This window comes from Myxocyprinus asiaticus, chromosome 2, assembly GCF_019703515.2.
Source record: "Myxocyprinus asiaticus isolate MX2 ecotype Aquarium Trade chromosome 2, UBuf_Myxa_2, whole genome shotgun sequence".
In the NCBI taxonomy this organism is placed as follows: domain Eukaryota; kingdom Metazoa; phylum Chordata; class Actinopteri; order Cypriniformes; family Catostomidae; genus Myxocyprinus; species Myxocyprinus asiaticus.
The window spans coordinates 55,166,452-55,188,015 of record NC_059345.1 but is presented as its reverse complement, the minus strand read 5'-3'; the positions used below and the strand labels follow the sequence as shown (position 1 = coordinate 55,188,015).

Here is a 21,564-nt window from a genome sequence, read left to right as displayed (position 1 = left end):
CAGGTTACCTTCCTGCACTGGAAAGGATTTCTCAGTGTGTCAGCACACATAGCTGTTAAGCACCACACAGTAAGCCAATGAGGTCACTCTATGTGATGAGTCATTTAGCAGGCTACTTTTTAAATCAAAGATAATAGATAAATGTGATGAAGCCAAACTGATCTAAGTTTTTTTTTTGTTGTTTTTTTTCTACTTTTTTTATTTTTTGGTAGCCCTTATCTAGGGCTGAAAAAATTGTTTCATTGGTTCCTAGTTCCTTAACCATTCAGCTTCCTACACTGTACCTTGTTTATATCTGTCTGATAAAAGCATTGAAAATACAAATATGAAAAAAAAAAGGTAATTTTAGTGGTGCGACTTCACAATAATATACTATACTATAATTTGAAAAGGAACATTTTGGTTCAACCCCAAAGGTGTATTTTGTACAAAGCACTTCTAAAATATTAATATAATAGATGATGTGAAGAGCTCTGACATATGTCAGTCTGGATACCATCAATATTTAAAAATTGATTACATTTTTAAGTAAGTCAAATACATAATAATTTGATGTGGTTTTGCATTGTAGCATTTTGGATGGTTAATTTCCTGGTATACACATTAGACAAATGATTAAGACTTTACATAATTTAATGCCAATGAGTATAGGCAACTTGTCAGACATATGTGCATTCTCAATATCCGAATAAACATTGACATTGACACTGGCCATTCATAATGAAACATGTTGAATTATCTAATTAAATGAAGACAAAATTGATCATTTTAAAGAAAGCAAGAAATACAAATGGGAGTTTGGCATATACGAATGCTATAAACAAATATTACAATACTCCATGACCTACAATGTGTGCTATGGTTGAAAATAGCCCAGATGTCAGCAGCAGCCTTGGGAAGGTACTTTGAAGTGGGCAACAGGTGTGAAAAATCTCATGCAATGATAAGGATAGACTCTGTGTAACAGTGTACAAATAGTATAGGTTGGCCTAACACACAAGATAAAAAAAAATGACTGTGCCCTTTCCTGGAAGAATAAGATTAATGCTACATTGAGGTACAGTTTGGCAGGATATAAAATGTCAAAATGACATTTTGTATAATCTGAGCCAAAGAGAGTTTACTGTTATATATTGCACGAATATGTATCATACATGTATTATCATGAGAATTAAATATGTGTGGACGTCCTTGGAGGCAATGATGAAAAAATATCACATTTATGCAAGTGCACTGTCTTAAATGTTAGTTTAGTTTTACTTACCAGATCTGCTCACTGCTCAACCGTGGTAGAGATCTCTCAAAGCATGAACAGAACTTTCTCGAAACATTTGGACAATAGCTTTGTCTGTTCAACACAGAAACAAAGTTAAATATAAAGCAAACCAAATTAATTTTCCTTCTTTAACAGGGAGCAGCAGGTTGGCCAGAAAATTGGAAAGCCACAAGGTCAACACAAGTCTTGTGTTTTGTTGTAATATCCAACATTAAAGGGACAGTTCCCCCCCAAAAATGATATTTCTCTCATCATCTAATCACCCTCTTGCGCTCTCAAACTCGAACTCAAATAAAGATATATAGTAGGATACATGATGTGTTTTTGTCCATACAATGCAAGTCAATGGGGTCCAAAACTTTCATGCTCCAAAAAACACATAAAGAAGACATAAAAGTGATCCATACGACTCGAGTGGTTTAGTCCATGTCTTCTGAAGTGATATGATAGCTTTGAACAAGAAACAGTCCAAAATGTTTCACAGGTTTCAAGATGGTGTCTTTGATGCTGCACGCCATTTCTAGGTACTCAATTCCGATAACCTTACACATTAATAAGACGTTATACGTTGCATTTTTATTTTCTAGTTGGCAACCACCATATATTTGACAATTATCAAATGGGCTGTTTTGAAAATGCAAAAACTCGAACTTTTTGGGTTCATTTTAACTCACGTCTGCATTTTCAAAACAGCCCAGCTGGGTGTGAAAACCACAAACCTGGTAAAACTGTGTGTGGTTTGTGTATAGCGCTCTGCATCTGCGTCAAGTATGTGGAGAAGTGTGAACAAGCTTCTCTCATGAACTCGCCAAAAGACTGGGGATGTCAGGATTTATAGTGAATAAGGACTTAAATTTGGATTGTTTCTCACCCAAAACGATGGTATCACTTTAACCTCTTGAGAACCAAGCATGACTGCTGTGTTCATTTTCCATTCCCCTTTTTGATTTGTAACTAGTAGCCACTAAGAAACATGCAATTTTAGATCAAATAGTTTTCCTAAAATTGTATGTCCACATATGTGGACAGTGGGACTAAGTTGTGAAATTTATGTGAAACAATACCAAGCTATAGAAAATCGGATTTTTTTTTTTTTTTTATCAAATTGTTTATGTTTCCAGGAGTGTTGGTTATTCATATTTTTGAGACATTACAGACATTACATCAGAAATTAGCATAATTAATTCTGATTCAAATTAATGGCCCTCATCATCCAATCACTGCCAACCATGTTAAAATAAAATCATATATTATAAATTCTGAATCTATGTACTGATTACCATTGTCCCATGTCTGACAAACATGTTGTGTGGTCCAAACATCATCTCCAGCATGGAACTAAACTTTTGAACGGATGTTAGGAGTGAGTGCACCTGGCTGCATAAGAAAGATATAGGACGCTCCCTTGCTCCCTAATTAGGGAATGACTTAAACTCCAGTGTGCTGTCTGTCTGCACTGGTCTCAGAACAGTTTGAAATGCACCTTATTTTCATTCTAACTCTGTATACAGCCTCTGAAAGCAACAATTTTCAGCTTTTGGATGCATCCATTGATTCTCAATATGAAAATGCACAGTGAATACAGGATATTTTAAGGAAAATTAGCCTATAGTCCACATACGTGGTCATTGTGTTTAACAGCGTGCCGTTTTGCAATAAATCAATGACATTTTTAAAATGGCATATTGGATGAAATTAGACAGTCTGCTCTTTTGACTCAAACAGGTTTTAATGTAAAAACTTAATGAGGTTTCTTACCAGATGTAGTTTAGTTGCTGTTTCTTCCAAAGACAAACTCAGCTGAGATCGGTGCCATGTTGTTTTGTCACATGACTCATTGCGTCGAAAGTTTAACCCTTTAATGACCGCCTAGAGTCTCCTGAACTAATATCAGTTGGTTTAAATGAAATAAAATTATGCATAGCCTATAGCGAAGCCACAGCGTTATGTCCACGCATGTAGACGCGGGGTCTCAGGAGGTTAAAAGACATGGACGAAACCACTCAAGTTGTATGGATTACTTTTATGCTGCGTTTATGTCCTTTATGGAGCTTGAACATTTTCGACCCCACTGACGTATATTGTACGGACAAAAACACATCATACATCCTTCAAAAAACAAAAAAATCGTTCTTTATGCTCCACAGGAGAAATATAGCCACACAATCTGACCCGGCATGAGGGTAACTGAAGAGACAATTATTATTTTGGGGTAAACTATTCCTTTAAGTCAGAACCCTAATGGGGAGTGAAGTCTCTCTCAATGCCACAGTCCTACTCCATTTGATGCTCCTGTTTATTTAACAATGACATATATATCCAAAATTAAGCACTGGATTCTGTCATCATTTCAATGCTATTGCCCACCATCGCCTGCATATAGGAGTTCTCATTTGTTATCATCAAGTCTCTGTCTTCATCTAGGGAACTGGTCATTCATTTTCTGAAAAAGGTTCTAAACTATTTCAATTAGCTTAGCAATGTCTCATTTCTCATTCATATTTTGGTACTGATATAATATTATTCAGACTTTACCCAAAATAAAGTTCTTGTCGAAAGAAGTTCTTGCAACCCAAAATGGGTTCCTAGGCTGAAAAGATCTTAAGGCTTTAAAGTCAGGGTCATTGCCAGGGTCTTTAATTATGCTTGTGCAGACCTCGAATACTGGTATCGGTTAGCCTGGTAAGTGTTCCAGAGGTTTGTGAGGTCCTGTTATCCTGTCCACCTCCTCCTGTTCCAAACAAAGTTCCCAGCCCTCCACCAGCTCAAGCACTGCGCCGGCTGCTGCCCCTGCTCATCTCAACATGATCAGCCCTGCAGCAGGGGAAGGTCGCCAGCACACCTTGTCTGAACCGCTTGTTCATAAAGCAGTAGACTATGGGGTTGACGCAGGCAGAGGTGTAGGAGAGCAAGTGGATGAAGGATATTGGTGCACCTGAGAGGAGACGATCAGCTGAACGTCTGTCGAAGGCCCGCCAGGCGTTAACGGCAAAGATCGGCGTCCAGCAGAGGAAGAACAGCCCTACGATAACTAACAGCATGCGTATGACACGTTTCTTGGCCATGAGGTTTGCTGTAGGGCTGTTGCTGCAAACCCTGCTGAGTTTGGATTTTGTGTTGCTTGAGCCAGGAGTCAAGGGGTCCGAGCGCTTCCTCTTGGAGGCCTGGTAGCAGCCATCGCTTTCGCCATGTTTCAGACTAGCATTGTCTAGTGAGCAAAACGGGGGATGGAACTGTGATTATTTGATGTCACAATTTAAGGGCTCACTTTTTTAAAGGTGATGTGTGTGTTTTTATGCTATATACAGTATGCAAAGACTGCGAGTAAGCCAATTGTAGGTTAATTTGACTGAAAAATTTCAACACTGTGTCTCTGTGACACTGTCTGTTTGTTTGTGAATCACAACCAGTCCGATAAAGCAACATTGGCTCAACCAATGGTGTGAGTTTTGGGCGGGACAATCTGTTTTTGTCTGACCAGTGGAATATGGGGGAGTGTTCATGAAATCTGTCTGAAAACTGTCCTTATTTTTGCAATTCTGTTTGGTGATGCTATTGCCGCAGAAATTACACACTTCACCTTTAACAATAATTCCACTGAAATTTCATGTTTAGGAAGGCTATTTTTCCATACCTCTGCTTGACCTCCTATTAGCCATCTCAAATTTGATTCCTCTGTAAAGTTCGAGTGAGGTGAGGCCATAAGCTGTCATCATTATGATCCCGGGCACAAGAAAGAGTGTCAGCAACAGGAAGACATACCTAAAAAAGACTCCAAAATTTCAGCTGCAAAGTTGAACTTGGGTTAACAGTGAAGGCCGGTTTATACTTCTGTATTTAAACTCCACCATAGCCTTTATGAACTGGCCTACACAGTGGTTTGCATTTATAGCTCTACGTTGGTTTGTCTGTCATTCTGCGAATACACGGCCATAGTGCTAGTGTATTGAGAGAATTTGCCTTTGCTTCTGACATTTTTTTACATTTCATAAATAAACAAAAGCAATGTAATTTGTGGATTCAAAAGTAAATAATAAATTATTGTAGCATTCAAAAAAATTTTTTTCAAAGTGTATGAACATGTAGAGATTTAGGTACGTACATATTATTTATTATACATGTTGCCTGACATGCAGAAAGAAAATATATTAGGCATATACTGTATGCTTGCTCTTGAGTTGCTTAAATAATAATAAATACATATTTTGATGTATTTTGACGTTCTGCCCTTAAAAAAAAATCTTTCAATTAATGAATAACTGTTCTTTTGACTAACACAAAATGGGTGTAGGGATAGTTCACCCAAAAATTCTCTCATCATACTCTCGCCCTCACGCCATCACAGATGTGTATGAATATTTCAGCTCTGTAAGTCCATACAATGCAAGTGAATGGTTACCAGAACTTTGAAGGTCCAAAAAGCACATAAAGGCAGCATAAAAGTAATCCATACGACTCCAGTGGTTAAATTCATGTCTTCAGAAACAATATGATAGGTGTGGGTGAGAAACAGATCAACATTTAAGTCCTTTTTACTATAAGTTCTCCTCCATGCCCAGTAGGTGACGATATGCATGACGAATGCGAATCGCCAAAAACAAAAGAAGAATGTGGAAGTGAAAGTGGAGATTTATAGTAAAAAAGGACTTAAATATTGATCTGTTTCTCACACACACTTATCATATCGCTTCTGAAGACATTTTAAACCTCTGGAGTCGTATGGATTACTTTTATGCTTCCTTTATGTGCTTTTTGGATCTTCAAAGTTCTGGCCACCATTCACTTACATTGTATGGACCAACAGAGCTGAAATATGAAGTCATACACATCTGTGATGGCATGAGGGTGTGTAGATTATCAAAGAATTGTCATTTTTCGGTGAACTATCCCTGCACATAGCAATATTACCAACTTTTAACAAACGATTTTTTATTTACTGACAAATTAGTCTTAATAAACAAGTGTTCCGTTTTCATAACTTATGAAATATAATTACTGTCAAACCATAGTGTCAAACATACGGTCAAAACATCATACAAATCAGAAAGAATCTTGACTAGAATACCATCATATTGTTTCACTCACAGATCAAATATACTGTATATAGAGATTCGAGTAAAAGCCATGAAAGTACAGAGTTGTTAAATTGTACACAAGATGTGGCTTTTTGTCTTGTTTAAGCTTGTAACTTCATGAAGCATAAACAGAATATAAAAACAGCAGATGCACCCGATTAAAACGAGCCCCAAAAAAATGGGATATGTAGAACATATTCAAATAATCTTGGAAAAAATGCAAAGCTACCTCAAATATCCTTTTAATCATCCTGGGGGACGGTATCTGTTTACAAAGCAGACCAATCACAGCTATTGTGGTCTGCGTAGGCCGACGTGTAGTTAGATTTTCGGAGAGGTGCGAGTCAGGCTACGACACAAGCTACACATAGCCTACGGTGCAGGTTTGACACAGAAGTATAAATCAGATTTTCTTCTTACTTCTACAGTATTTGTATCTATTTTAAGAGTACACTATGTAACACAATTTTTGTTCCTGGGTAGTAAGTGTTATTTCCTAATTGCTTATGCCTCAAAAGTATAGAAAATGGCTATTATTCCCCACAAATACGCTTTTGTGACCAGGACAGTGATATTTTGAAATGTACCTATTTCCAATGAGAAAACGGGCGAATTTGTGTCTTTTCGTTCACATAAATTCTGAAAAAAACAACATATGAATCCAAATTAACATGTATTTATACTAAAGTAATACAAAAATGACTACAGAAGATTTAGAAGTGAGTAGTTTTTCGAGATTTACGATTATACTGTAAATCTCTTTCACGAATCAGCCCCCAGATGTAGTCTCCCATCATGTTCTCATTATACTGTCCTTGGTAGCGGCATTCAAAGTCCAGTATTTCCTGGTGGAAGCGCTCGCCTTGCTCCTCCGAGTACGCTCTCATGTTCTCCTTGAATTTATCAAGATGAGCATCAAGGATATGGACTCTGAGGGACATCCCACAGCCCATTGTGCCGTAGATCTTCACCAGAGTCTCAACCAGCTCCACATAGTTTTCAGCCTTGTGATTGCCCAGGAAGTCCCGAACCACTACGACAAAGCTGTTCCAAGCCGCTTTCTCCTTACTAGTGAGCTTCTTGGGGAATTCATTGCACTCCAGGATCTTCTTTATCTGTGGTCCGACGAAGACACCAGCTTTGACCTTTGCCTCAGACAGCTTAGGGAAGAAGTCTTGAAGGTACTTGAAGGCTGCTGACTCCTTATCTAGAGCTCTGACAAATTGTTTCATAAGGCCCAATTTGATGTGCAGTGGTGGCATCAGCACCTTCCGGGGGTCCAACAGTGGCTCCCACTTGATGTTGTTCCTCCCCACAGAGAACTCGGTCTGCTGTGGCCAGTCCCGCCTGTGGTAGTGCGCCTTGGTGTCCCTGCTGTCCCAAAGGCAAAGACAGCAGGGAAACTTGGTAAAATCGCCTTGGAGACCCATCAGGAATGCCACCATTTTGAAGTCTCCTATGACCTCCCAGCTGTACTCATCATACTTCAAGGCGTCCAGTGAGGTCTTGATATGTATCCACTTAGGCAGCTGGAACTAAACTGAACTAGTGGGCTTAAGGCCCCTGTATTTATACTACTATTTATATTACTGGAAAGTTCTAGAATGTTCTAGAAGTTACTCCAAGTTTACTCAGCACTGAATCTATCTGGAATGTTCTGAAAAATAGGTACATTTCAAAATATCACTGTCCTGGTCACAAAAGCAAAGTTTGTGGGGAATAATAGCCATTTTCTATACTTTTGAGGCATAAGCAATTAAGAAATAACACTTACTACCCAGGAACCAAAAAAAAAAAGCAAAACATTTGTTACACAGTGGTATCATTAACTTTAACCCTCTGAAAATAGTAACTTGGGGCTGTAACATTCTGTTGGGAAACTGCAACCAAAAAACGAAACAAAATTTTTGTTTTTAGAGAATATCTTGCATTAAGTTTACCTTTCTTATCCCATTGGAATTTCCCCCCTTCTTTTAAGCATCAATCTCACCAAATTTTATGAGCTTTACAGTATGCTTAAAAAAAAGAATGCCAATGGGGTAAGAAAAATAAACAAGTCAAGATATATTCTGTGAAAACAAGTCTTATTAACATGCACAATTTTGCTTCTTGACTAAATGTATCTTGTTTTAAGGATGTTCAGATCTTTAAATCATTTTGGAGAAATTAAAATACTGATAAAGCAAATGATTTTCTGTAGTATAGCTTGTATGTTTAAATCCCCCAGAATAAATCAAACATCAAAGTCTCAACCATTCTTACCAGGGTTGCATAACATCACTGCTCCAAACCAAGCGACACATGTTACCAGTGCTGTTGTTACTGCGCATGAAAGGCACTAGTGTGCTGCCTATCGGGTACGGCAACATGAGCAGAAAAGATACGACCCAAGTGGCTGTGATGACTTTTGCGGCATGGGACTTTGTCTGCCAGGTGCGGGACTTAAGGGGGTTACAGATGGCACTGTAGCGTTCCAGAGAAATCGCCACAAGGTTGAATGTGGATACGCTCACTGAAATACCTGTGCATTTGAACAAACAGAACTAAATTTACAAACAGAAATACATTTCAGCTCGGTAAAGCACTGATCCTCAGGAGTTATATGCTTCCGTAAACATCAGTAAACACGAAAAAGGCGCCCTGGTATGAATTGTTTGTAAAATTCAGGGATGCTGGCACAGCTTAACATTGCGTCTTTTAAGACCAACAAGACAGCAATTTAAGACCCAACTCCACTGAATAATCAACACAATCTGCTTCTTATGAATGTTAACACACCCACGCAGTAATAACTACAGTCTGTAAATTAAGTCCGCTTTATCATGAGCAAGTATTACAGAATAGCACAATACAAAGACATAAAACATGCCGATGCATCAAATATGGAGATATCACACCGTGGCAACGTCTCATTGTGTTTAAACTTCACAATACTGTAGCTACAACTGCGATTGTGCGACCAACATGGCAATAAATTGTTCGAAAAGTTTGAAGTTTGGAAATGGTCAACAGAATTTAACAAGTCATAAATATGAATTGAAAATACAAGTGCCATGCAATAAATGGTATAATCTTTATGGCCTTGCCAGTAAGAGTGAGGCTACAAAAAGGTTGCCAAAGTGTATACTAAGAACAAAATGCATTTAATACTGTTAGTGCAACCTACTCTGTGTTAGTGGTCTGTAAAACAAACATGGACAGACTGTTCTGAGCTTTCAGCCCCTTTTAAATAATGCATCTCTAAATCAGCTTCCCTTTTTTAATAGCCAAATGCAATGAGGGAATGCAGCTGGAACATAAGGCATTGCCCCTTTTTATTCTTATAGTCTGCCTCTGTTACTTATATTGTTACCAAATGCACTTTTACAAATCTACTTGAACATGTATTTTGTAACAATGTAATAAAGGAAGTATAAGTCTTCTTGGGAGTGTAAATCTTTTTGTTTCCAAACAGATTGAACTGTTTAGTTAAAGTGGTTATAACACACTCTGCAACGACGTTTTCAGGATGTCCTATCAGTGAACAATATGCAGGCATTCCCTTACAAGTACTTACCAAGAAATCCAAAAAGGGTTTTTACACTGTTTGAAGGAGATCCCATATAAATTGTACTTGCTTGAGAAACCAACGACTTGAAGCTGTGGAACGATGTTCACTTCAGGGGAAAAATGTTAATTTCCAAACACTGAGTCTTTCAACAGCAGAAGAGAACATTTAAGCTCTTTCTACATAATATGGCAGAAGAAGGAAAGTCTTGCTCTCAGACAACTCCAACACACCCTCAAGTGAAATGTAAACAACAAACATCATTGTGACTCACCCATGAAATACGTGGCCACTTTGCACATGCCACAGCCGAAGATGAAGTCCTTCATGAGGTTGGGGATGAGGGTGAAGGGCATGCAGAAGAGACAAAGCATGAGATCACTAATGGCTAGAGACAACAGGAACAGATTGGTCACTGTCCGCATCCGACGGTTCCGCAACAGCACTGTGATGATGAGGCTGTTGCCTATGACACTCAGGAGGAAGATGACAATATACAGCACAATTCGCACCGTCTGGTTTATATCTGAGACAAGAAAATAAGTTATTTCTCATGATTTACCAACCAAATATATAGTACATACATACTGAATGTACCTGTATTAAACAGTCACTGAGCAACAGAGCTGTAACCCAAACTGTCTATCTTTGATTTCCAGAACGTTCTGGGAACATTGGTTGTTGGTTCCCAGAACGTTCCCGGGTCTGAGCCTTCCCACTTTATTGGTTAGCCAGAAAAGTTTTATGGAAAAATAACGATTTTTTTTATTTTTATTTTATTTTTAGATTGTGCACAATGGTTCCCCTAACATTTCCCTAACGTTTCCTTAACCTCTACATTTCGGGAACGTTTTTTGCAACCATACTGCATTTATCAGTCTGCAAGCCATGTCTTGTTTTTTTTTTTTGTATTATTTAATCATTAAAAAAGGCCAAACACATTTTAATATATTCTGCCATTAATATGTAAGATTTATTGGAACCTGTATTTTTTTTTTTTTTTTTTTTCTAAAACAGCCTCAACAGGTAGGCTATTCTCCGACTAAACTCGTCTTGACTTGTTCACATTCAGTTTTCAACAAGTTTTCAGGAATGCTATTTTCAATTTCAGCAACAGAAAACAGTGCAAACTGGCCTCAACGACTACATTATTAATATAAAATATTACTGTTTACCTTTCGGTTCGAATGTGGCGTCACTGTCGTTTTTGCACTCCGACATATTCCCGATTCCCAATCCACATAAGACTTTATAAATATCAGTGGAATTGATGAGCATACCGTTAATTGTAAATGTCTCCATGTTCGCTTTCTTCCTTATGGCTTCTCACTTTCCTCCACAATACTGATAGCCTATATCTAGCCACACGAACTTAAATTCATTTCTTTCAGGTAGAAGTACGGCAGCTCTGCCATACCGCGAAGGTGCTGCGATCTCTAATAAAATTCATATTTGTATCTTCAATCATAATAAAACATTCAAGACAAAACTACTTTACTTTTTTTTTAAATGCCAAAAAGTATCCTCAGAGAACAAAAATGCTTAAACTACATCCAGTAACCTATAGCATGAAGTCTGAATGTTCATGAGCGAGAGTAACGCACTTGCTCAGTGTATCTGCTGTCCAACACACATCCACAAACCCCGCCTTGACTTTCGCACTAACTCTTTTCACCCTTCATTTACACACATACACACACACACACACACACACACACACACACACACACACACACAACCCACTGGCCTCATACTCAAACAACACCTTTCTTGTCATTTGTGACCCCAAATCACCCCCAGTTGGAAAGGGTTTGATTTGAGACGAAGTAGGAAGATGCATTTGTAATTAATTTCTCTTTTCAAGTCAAGTTGTTTGGGTACTCTTGGACACTCTTTACTGTGTTTACTATGCTGACTATAGAGGTTTATGCTAAGAGACATCTGAGGGTCGTTTATTGACTATTTTGCTGAAGAAAGCTCTCGGTGCTCTCACACATTCAAAACAGCCTGAAAGCTGCTTTATTGCACAGGCTGAGGGTGAACAAACTGCAGGGTGAAGCGACATCCCCCCCATGTCATTTTCGAGTTTGTTTGCTATACCATAATCTAATAAACAGGTTTTCGTCCAAGACGCCACTTAATTTAACATTTATAAAAAAAATTTAAAAAAATTCAGAACTGAAGACATCGGCAGAAACTTTTGGGTGGGTGGGCCTGGGCCAAGAGAAATGATCGATTGCATGAGATCTGAAAACCTTATTAAATAATTTATTAATTTATTTTACTTTTTAAATGTATACCTAACTGTTTTCAGGTGCGTATTTAAGACATTTAGCTACTAAAGGTTGTCTACTTTAAGAATATTAAAACATCAATCAAAAATATTCTTGTCTGAGGACATTTTTTATTTTATTTTACATTATATTTAATATATATATATATATATATATATATATATATATATATATATATATATATATATATATATAGCAAATTATAAAGACTTGACTTTTACATAGACAAGGATAGAGTGACAACCAAGACCAGCTGGTTTAGCTGGTGACAGTTTAAATTAAAGACACCGCTGGATGCCAGCTTAGGGCACTTTCACGCTTTTTCAGCTGGTGTTGCACTGGTCAAACTGTCTAGCATTTAAGACCATCCTAAAATTTAAGGGTTGTTTTATGAAATCTGAAAAAAAAATATATATATATTTTTAAGTAAATTATTTAAAAAACAAAACAAAACAACATATGTCTATGAGCATAATCAATTTGCACTGTGCCATCTCAGATTAATAGGCTTATATATTATATATATGTTGGGATATAATTATGCTTTCAGAAAGGTAACCAGATTGACACTTTTAATGTTTAGTTATGTACATTAGGCTACAAGTTTATGCTCATTGTCATAACTTTACAATGCACTAGAGAATTTAATGCTGATATTTCCACAAATATTAACACAGTTATCAATATTTTACTAAACAAAAAATCATGAGACAGGGGTTGACATTCTAAGTTTATTTTTTTACAGACAAACAACAAAACATAAGATAAAGTGATGAAGAAGAGACATTTATTTGTACTTTCAGAGATGTCATTTTGGCAGAATTCTTTGATTTAGTACATTATTTTAATAATGAATTAATATGGTAACAGGACATAAACTGGGGACACAGCTGAATCTTTTTTTTAAATTCTTTATGGAAAACTGAATGTTAAAATGCGTAAAGAATGAAAACATAATTCTAGATTTGGTTTCTCTATATCTATAGAATTTTACATAAGTAATTTATTTACATAAGAAGTTTGAAAGGGGGGTTGTTTAATTTGCATTTACTAGTGATTCTCATTACCTAGTGTAATACAGTAATATTTACAGATCAGTATTATTTAAAGGCAGTACAACAAATATACCAGGATGTAGGCTACTCTGTAAATACAATTTAAATAATGTGTCAATATTTGTACATTACAGCATTACAGTTATGAGAGTAACCATGTTTAATTTTGTGGTTACTATGATTATACCACAAGATACCATGGTGGTACTATGGTTACTGTAGTAAAACCATGGTACATTTTTGTAAGGTAAGGTTAGGGTTAGGTTTAGGGGTAGGGGTTGATGTAGGGTGTCTGTGGGACTGCAGTGATGCCCCTATACTGTATGTTAGTCTTTAATTAGGGGTGCAAGTACCTGCCACTATTTGCAATGGGGTTGCAAGTAGCCTCTGCCTTATTTTTTCATGGATATCTCAGTTGAAACAAACAAGATAACCCTTGGGGGGTTGTTTAAATTGCATTTACTAGTGATTCTCATTACCTAGTGTAATACAGTATTTATTACAGATCAGCATTATTTAAAGGCAGTACAACAAATATACCAGGATGAAGGCTACTCTGTAAATACAATTTAAATAATATATCAATATTTGTACATTACAGCATTACAGTTATGAGAGTAACCATGTTACTCTCATTTTGTCCCCCATTAATGGGGAAATAATGCCCCAATGCAAAAACTTAATAGTCCTTAAAGGAATATTCCGGGTTCAATACAAGTTAAGCTCAGTTGACAGCATTTGTGGCATAATGTTGATTACCACAAAAAATTATTTCAACTCGTTTCTCCTTTTCTTTAAAAAAAAGTAAAAATCGAGGTTACTGTGAGGTACTTACAATGGAAGTGAATGGGGCCAAGGGTTTAAAGGAGGGTTTAAAGGCAGAAATGTGAAACTTATAATATTATAAAAGCACTTACACTATTACATCATCACAGCAACAAAGTATATTGTTTATGTCTTGTGGCTATACTTTTAATATAGTCAGTATTTTAACATGAACTGAATGGCCCCATTCACTTCCATTGTAAGTGCCTTTTTTATTTATTTATTTATTTATTTATTTTTTATTTAAATTTATTTATTTATTTATTTATTTTTTTTAAAGAAAAGGTTGGTTGAATAATTTTTATTTTTACTTTTGTGGTAATTAATATTATGCCACAAATGCTTTCGATTGAGCTTAACCTGCATTGAACCTGCAATATTCCTTTAAATAAAAAAATAAAAAAATAAATAAAAATAAAAACATTATATATATATATATATATATATATATATATATATATATATATATATATATATATATATATATATATGGGACATATATACAGTATTTATTGAACATATATGTCAGGTTTTATGAAATGGATCCATAAAAAGTTAAGAAAAAAGTCTGGAACTATACGTGCCCATTTCAGGCACCAAATAGGAACATGCAAATGAAGGTTTATTTATTTATTTATTTATTGGCATTCATTATTTTAAACGTTACGATATAAACTCTACTACATTAACGAAAGGAACCTTCTGCTCAGGATCGTGTTTCCTGAAGGATTTGTTGTCGTTTGCCTGGATACGGTGCCTCATCCTCTTTGATGCTGCGCCAACAGACGATCACAACAATCTCTGGGATTAATGAGCATTCAAGTGAAATAATGATGGACGAGAGCACAGAACTGTCTCTCACTATCGCTCAAATAGTACAGCGGCTCAAAGGGACTCATTTACACTCTCAGCTGGAGAAACAGGCCAAAGTGAGTCGCTACAACAGAACTGAGACTGCAGAGTGTGCAACACGATATACGGTCACTGCAGTACTGTATACAACCATCTTGTGTTTTCTCTAGTATTTAATTGCAGAAATGTGATTTTCTTCGTAGGAATGTTTGCACAATCCGGAGATTAAACTAGAATCACTTAAAGACGATGTGCGGAGATTGTTAAAGGCGTCAGGTATGACTTCATTGTATTTAACATTGTATGTCACATTACAGTCTTCCATTGATAATGAATGACTCTCTGTGTATTCTTTTAGGTTGGGAGAGAAAATTACAAAATGCAGTTTACAGGGAACTGCACATGTGAGTAGAACATCTATCATTTCCATTTATTTTTTGCTCATTGTTAATTTTTCATGTATTTTTCCATTTTGTATTTGGAAATATATATCGTTATAAGTCCTGTAATTTTTCGATTATTCCCATGTTACCACACTGAGTCCATCAATATTAAAAAAAAGACGTGAGATTTAGACAAGATGAACACTTGCTTTCTCTGCCACACATACATTGAAACAGATTGTTCCTTCCTGTGGTTTGTTTATACAGTTTTATGGCAGGAACTCTTTTTGGCAAAATGTAAAAATGACAAGAGACACATTCGTTCATTAAGCCTAAAATCATCCAGGACTAAATACTGTCAAGAGTGCCTGACTTTCATACAAATCACTTACAGATGAAAGCCCATAAAACACTTTGAGCTGGATATTTTATAGAAAAAACTATAAAAAAAATATACAGTATGTATACCTTTTGAACATATGACCCTTGATTTGTAAAAATAGAGCGTCATCCCTTTTTTGTGGATAGAAATGTTGTGTTTGTCATCCTTGAGCTGATGTGTTGATCCTAAAGTGGGGACATGCGACTGAAAAGAGGTCTATAAAGCGCAACGGTGTCCACCCACTTTTTCAGCCGTCTTGGTTTCCGGAAGTATTTTTCCCATTTATTTTTCCTGTAAACTTTTCATAAAATCCCCCATAAAAGGTTTGTAAGCCATGCACCAAAGCAACCAGCTTAGAGGTGAATAACAACATTACAAACTTTGAGGCAAATAAGTATTAAAACAATTAAAAAATCTGCCAAAAAACATAAAATTGTTGTAAAAAAACAAAAAAACAACAACAATAAAAAAACAATGGGAATATATAAAACTTGATTTTTCTGTTGTTGATTATAAGTATATAAGATTATAAGGGAGACGACTTGGTTGCGTCATTAGAGTATGAGGTCGCTTCTGGGCTTGTTACTCTGATTGGTGAAGCTTTCTCTGCTGGACCATGGGTAATGTAGTTGTTCACCAGGAATTCCACTATAGAACATGATTTTTAAGCAAAGAAGTTGAAATAACGCACACTGATGGCTTCAGCTGTAGCAAATACCATGGATGGAAGGCCTAGGAGCTCATGGTAGGTCTGTCTTTAAATGTTTATAAGTTATAGTTGAAAATCAGTTAGTCTATGGAAAAAATTAATGGGATTTTTCTTCCGGAACCAGACCGTTGCACTCAATATACCCCTAAGTAAGGATAGACAATATATTTAATGTTTCCAGAGCTTGGTGTAATCTGATTAAAATGAATTCCTTACAGTAATCTAATTACTTTTAAAGCAAAGAAAAGTAGTGTAATACATTACATTTGAAATTCTTATAATCAGTTTACAGTTACTGACTTTCAATTAAGTTAATTACTTTTAAGTACATTAATATTATGTAGAATACATTTAAAACAAAATAAATGATGTTAATATGAACTTCTTTGCATTTCTGTAACAGCTGAAGCGACAGGGATAATGAAAAAGGAGGAAATATAAATATTTTGAAATTGTTGAGGAGAAAAACAAAAACTATTCTGTGAAAAGTGTTTTAGAAAGTAATTGAAAAGTAAAGTAATTAGTAATGTGATTACTTTTCAATTAAGTAATCAGTTAAGTAATCAAATAAGTAAGTAATTAGTAATTGTGAAAACGAGGCTGTGAGGAATAGACATACAAGACTTTGTTTCTGCAACGTCTTATCCAATTTTCATGAGAGTGCTAATTCTAAGCGCAATTTTCGTGCCAGTGCAAAGCACAAGTGGTCATGGGTGGAAGTATTTGCGCTATCTGTGGGTGTATGTGCGCAAACTGTGAGTGTATTGTATGGTAATGAAGTGGCGGAAAGTGCAATTTGTTATTTTCATGAGAAATAGGTAATTGCGCTGAGACGTTTCAAAAGCAGGTCTGTTTTCGATTGCTGCATTTGCAGTTTGGAGATTCCACCAGCAGGTGGTAATAAAGTCCATATCCAAATACAGCGGAACATCAAATTATGTTCATGGTGATCACTGTTGATGCCATTTTATGAAACAAATATTTATGAGATTTGTGTTCAACTATCTTTAGGTCATGATTTATTTTTTCAGTTATTATGTTTATATTTACTATTGTATTAATGATCTAATTTGTATTGGTATTTTTCCACCCATTGTCGTAGAGTGATTTTTAAGTCAAAAGCGGCCGGTGGAAGAAGTTGGACAGAGTAAAATGTCTGAATTTGGTATGATTTTTTTGACCACTTCATTATTTTGATTATATTTTCATTTCATTTGAAGTGTAATTTTAATTTAGAAATATGTTTGGTTTAATTTTGTTTTGTGTTTCAATAAATGAATTTAATTTTTCAAAATCAAAATCGACCGGTAGAAGTAAAGTTCATTCCGATACAATCACTGTTAATACTAGCCATGATTTGTGTCAGTAGATGAAAATGATTAATAATCCTCAACATTCTCTATAATTTAACGGAGCTAAATTTAAATCCTGAAGAGAACCACATTTTCTATGCCTATAAAAGGAATAGAAATATGCCTTACATTCAACAGAAATGCAGTTAATGCAATAATGTAATATTTTTGTTCTTCTGATAAATTGCATACAGTCCTTTTACACTACCAACTTCTTATGAATTTGCTGTCTTAGTTTATATCACTAGTGCATGATAGGGAATGGATTATACTGTATAATAGGATGCAGATGGTGCCGGAGAAGCACCTCAAAATTTAATTGCACTTGACCAAGCCCATCAGCGCTTTGTGCATGCAATTGCGCCAAGCCCACTTCTGCCTAGACTTAGCGCGTGCTTGTACGAAAATACCAAAACTTCATGACCATACACATTGACTTTGCATGTATGACTTTGCATGGCATAGCGTTGCGCTTAGCGCTAGCACTCTTAAAATAGGGCCCACAGTCTGTTCAATGGATTGTACTGTTTGTTTAATACCTTGGTTTTGATTGTCCAGCTGACAAAACATAAAATTCCAGTTGACATAAAAGTCTTAATTAGACATGATTTAAAACAGATAGTACAAAACATTGATTTATCCCACACAGCCTTGTTTTCATTTGCGATTTATGGCGTCTACTCTGACTAAGATCTACTGTATATATGGCTTCTAAAACATTTCTTAGGTTGAAAATGGACCAACGTACATCGTTTCCTTTCTTATCTTTTTCCAAAGGAATTGTTTAAATAATATATAATTTTGACCATTGCTTGGGTTTTTACAGAGGTTAAACTAGTATAATTCATTATTTGTCCATGCATCTGTCCTGTGTTTGTGTGTGTTGTGGATGTATTTGTGTGGTGTAGTCTGCCTCCTCCTGGGCATCCCAGAGCACCTCCAGAACACACCAAAGAGCCGCTGGCATATATGCGCAAAGCCCAGGTAAAACTTCTCTCTTATTCCATCTTTCTGTTGTTACAGTGCTTGCAAGGCAGCACTGTATTTATATTCCTAAAAATGGTCGCTATAATGTGGTTCTCGCTCTCGGTGGGGCGCGTGGTGAGTTGTGCGTGGATGCCGCAGAGAATAGCATTAGCCTCCACATGCGCTAGGTCTCCGCGGTAATGTGCTCAACAAGCCACATGATAAGATGCACGGATTGACTGTCTCAGATGCGGAGACAACTGAGATTCGTCCTACAATCTACAATCTATACTTTGCTTGGGGTTTTTGACTTGCTTTCCACCGTTTGATTGGTCCTACTTGTTGTCGGGTTCTTGTCATGCACCTTGCTCACACTGTTCCATGGGACGGACACCTGGCCCAACACAATACATACACCCGCATCAGCTCACGCTTATACTGCACTACATGTCCCATTTGCCAGAAGACCAGTGCTGTGCGCCAGCAGGGCAGGGCGCCCTTACATCCACTGCCTGTCATTTCTGAACCCTTCTGGCGCATTGCCATGGACATTGTGGGGCCACTGGAGAGGAGCAGTAATGGACATCAATATATCCTTGTGATCTGCGACTATGCCACTAGATATCCTGAGGCATTCCCTCTATGAACCATCAACGCCCAAGGTCGTTCACGCCCTCGTCCAGCTATTCTCCCGGGTAGGCATCCCTGATGAAATACTCACCGACCAGGGTATGAACTTCACGTCACGGCTAATGGGGCAGCTTCATCGTCAGCTGGGTATCACTGCCATCAAGACCAGCCCCTATCACCCACAGAAGGATGGCCTGGTGGAGAGATTTAACCAAACCCTCAAGAACATGTTTTGGAAGTTCGTTGCAGACACAGGACGAGACTGAGACAAGTGGCTACCCTCCGTGCTCTTCGCTTCCTGTGAAGTGCCACAAGCATCAACCAGGTTCTCTCTTTTCGAGCTCCTGTATGGTTGGCAAGTACAAGGACCTCTAGATCTGCTGAGGAAAGGCTGGGAGGCTCCTGTGTCCAGACCAACAGAAAAGAGCATTGTCAGGTACGTCCTGGAAATGAGAGACAGACTCGAGCGTTACCCAGCAAACCTGATACAAGCCCAGCAGACACAGAAAAGGTGGTATGATCAACACGCCAAGCTATGACAGTATCAGCCAGGAGAGAAGGTGTTGTTTCTATTACCCACGCCATTAAACAAGCTGTTGGCAAAGTGGCAGGGACCTTACACCATCACCTGCAAGATGGGACCCGTGACATATCAAATTCACCACCCTAACAAAGGCCATGAAGAACCCGATTGTGTGGACTGAGGACTGTGAGACAGCATTCCAAACTTTGAAGGAAAGGATCTGCTCCAGTCCAGTCCTACACAGAGTCCAGATTTCACCCTGCGGTTCTTGGTCCAGGTGGACGCTTCTGCTACTGGGATTGGAGCTGTCCTGACTTAAGGTGATGCTGGGGAGGAGAAGCCAGTTGTCTTCCTCAGCCGGAAGCTGTTGCCCAGAGAAGCAAGGTACTCAACAGAGGGGAAGGAATGTCTCGCCATCAAGTGGACCCTGGATAGTTTACGGTACTACCTGCTAAGGAAGGTGTTTGACCTGGAGATGGATAACAGGGCAGTGATGTGGATCAACTCCATAAAAGATTACAGTGCCAGGGTAACAAGGTGGTACCTAGCCCTCCAACCATTCAAGTTCATGATCCGGCACCTACCTGGCAGGAGGAACATCATCACCGACTACCTGTCTTGTTACCTGGACAGTGTGTGGCCTGGAGAGGTAGGAGGTGATGTGACGGAGATCATCGGAGAAGATGGCACACATTTACACACCACAAACTTCCTATTCATTCCCCACCACTAACTGTTGTCGGAGACACGGGTGCACACGCGATCCCTTATTCATCCCTTAGTCATTTCCCTCCCACCCACATATTTCCCCCTCCATCAGTACTATTCCTGGTTACGCACACACACAGTCTTGTTTTGTTTTTGTACTTACCTGTTTGGTGTTTTTTGGTTGGTGGAGTCAGACTTCCGGATGGTTGGAGTTGCATCGGTCAAGCTGAGCACTCGCTAGCAGCCAGCTTTTATGACCTCAGTCCCGCATCACACCGACGATAAATCTATCATGAATGAATGAATCAAACTCTCTCAGAATGCAGACCGTTTCTGATATGCTTTTCCACACATCATTGTTTTATTATATCCATGCATGTGGTTACAGACAAATGATATAGAACAGTAAATCCCTCACAACGCTGAAACTTCTCCTCCATCTTGCCTGCACTTGCCTCCAGTCTGCCAGGAGACAGATGATGTGAGCTCCGCTGTCTTCACTCTCATTGGTAGTCGCTTGTCATTTGCATAAAGGTAAAATTTTCTCAACTTTGTTTTGTCGCTCTCCACGGCGATCTTTATCGCCAATGGGCGCGGCAGCTCATGTTGCCGGAAGTCACTATGCTCTCATTGAAAATGAACGGGATTGTGCCACTGTCTTGCACAATGTCACTGGTGGGGTGAACGGGGCTTTAATTGACAGGTTAGGGATGATGCTTCACTGCTTTCCGGGGTGCATTCAGGATGGATTAGGGTTTACACCTCAACATTGAGAGAATGATCAGCTTTCAAAGTCTAACTGACAACGATGGTGGCGTTAGATTTCGATTGGTCTTCTTGGTCTTTCTTACACCTATTTGCATACTGAAATGTGATTGATCTTGTCTTTTTTTAATGTGTTTAATCATCTTTAGCCGACTTTATACTGCAAAGATGCCGTTGCATTGTGTGTTGACTCTTGTGCATAGTCGACGTGTACTGATTGTC

The 21,564-nt window shown here is 37.7% G+C and overlaps 2 protein-coding genes across 6 annotated transcripts in view; one reads left to right on the top strand and one right to left on the bottom strand.

The window, feature by feature from the left end:
* Positions 1-99: 99 nt before the first annotated feature.
* Positions 100-11,560, bottom strand: LOC127452344 (cholecystokinin receptor type A-like). 3 transcript variants are annotated; one of them, XM_051717763.1, is made up of 5 exons: positions 11,074-11,536; positions 10,173-10,424; positions 8,614-8,872; positions 4,911-5,038; positions 100-4,484 (listed from the first exon to the last, which is right to left on the bottom strand). In XM_051717763.1, exons 1-5 carry the CDS (start codon positions 11,198-11,200, stop codon positions 4,042-4,044), a joined length of 1,209 nt encoding a protein of 402 aa, XP_051573723.1. In that variant the 5' UTR covers positions 11,201-11,536; the 3' UTR covers positions 100-4,041. The 3 variants fall into 3 exon arrangements, with proteins under 3 accessions (XP_051573723.1, XP_051573730.1, XP_051573739.1); XM_051717770.1 differs by having other exon boundaries at positions 101-4,484; positions 11,179-11,536; XM_051717779.1 differs by having other exon boundaries at positions 103-4,484; positions 11,503-11,560.
* A 3,265-nt stretch (positions 11,561-14,825) lies between these two features.
* The window catches only part of LOC127452314 (TBC1 domain family member 19-like), a 34,692-nt gene continuing 27,953 nt past the window's right edge, over positions 14,826-21,564 (top strand). For 2 of the 3 annotated variants that reach the window (XM_051717720.1, XM_051717711.1), the window contains exons 1-4: positions 14,828-15,001; positions 15,128-15,200; positions 15,283-15,328; positions 18,659-18,734. In XM_051717720.1, the coding sequence (XP_051573680.1) occupies positions 14,843-15,001; positions 15,128-15,200; positions 15,283-15,328; positions 18,659-18,734 (354 nt within the window). In that variant the 5' untranslated portion in view covers positions 14,828-14,842. Of the gene's footprint in view, positions 15,002-15,127; positions 15,201-15,282; positions 15,329-18,658; positions 18,735-21,564 lie in introns of all 3 variants that reach the window. The other variant, XR_007899237.1, reaches the window with a different exon arrangement.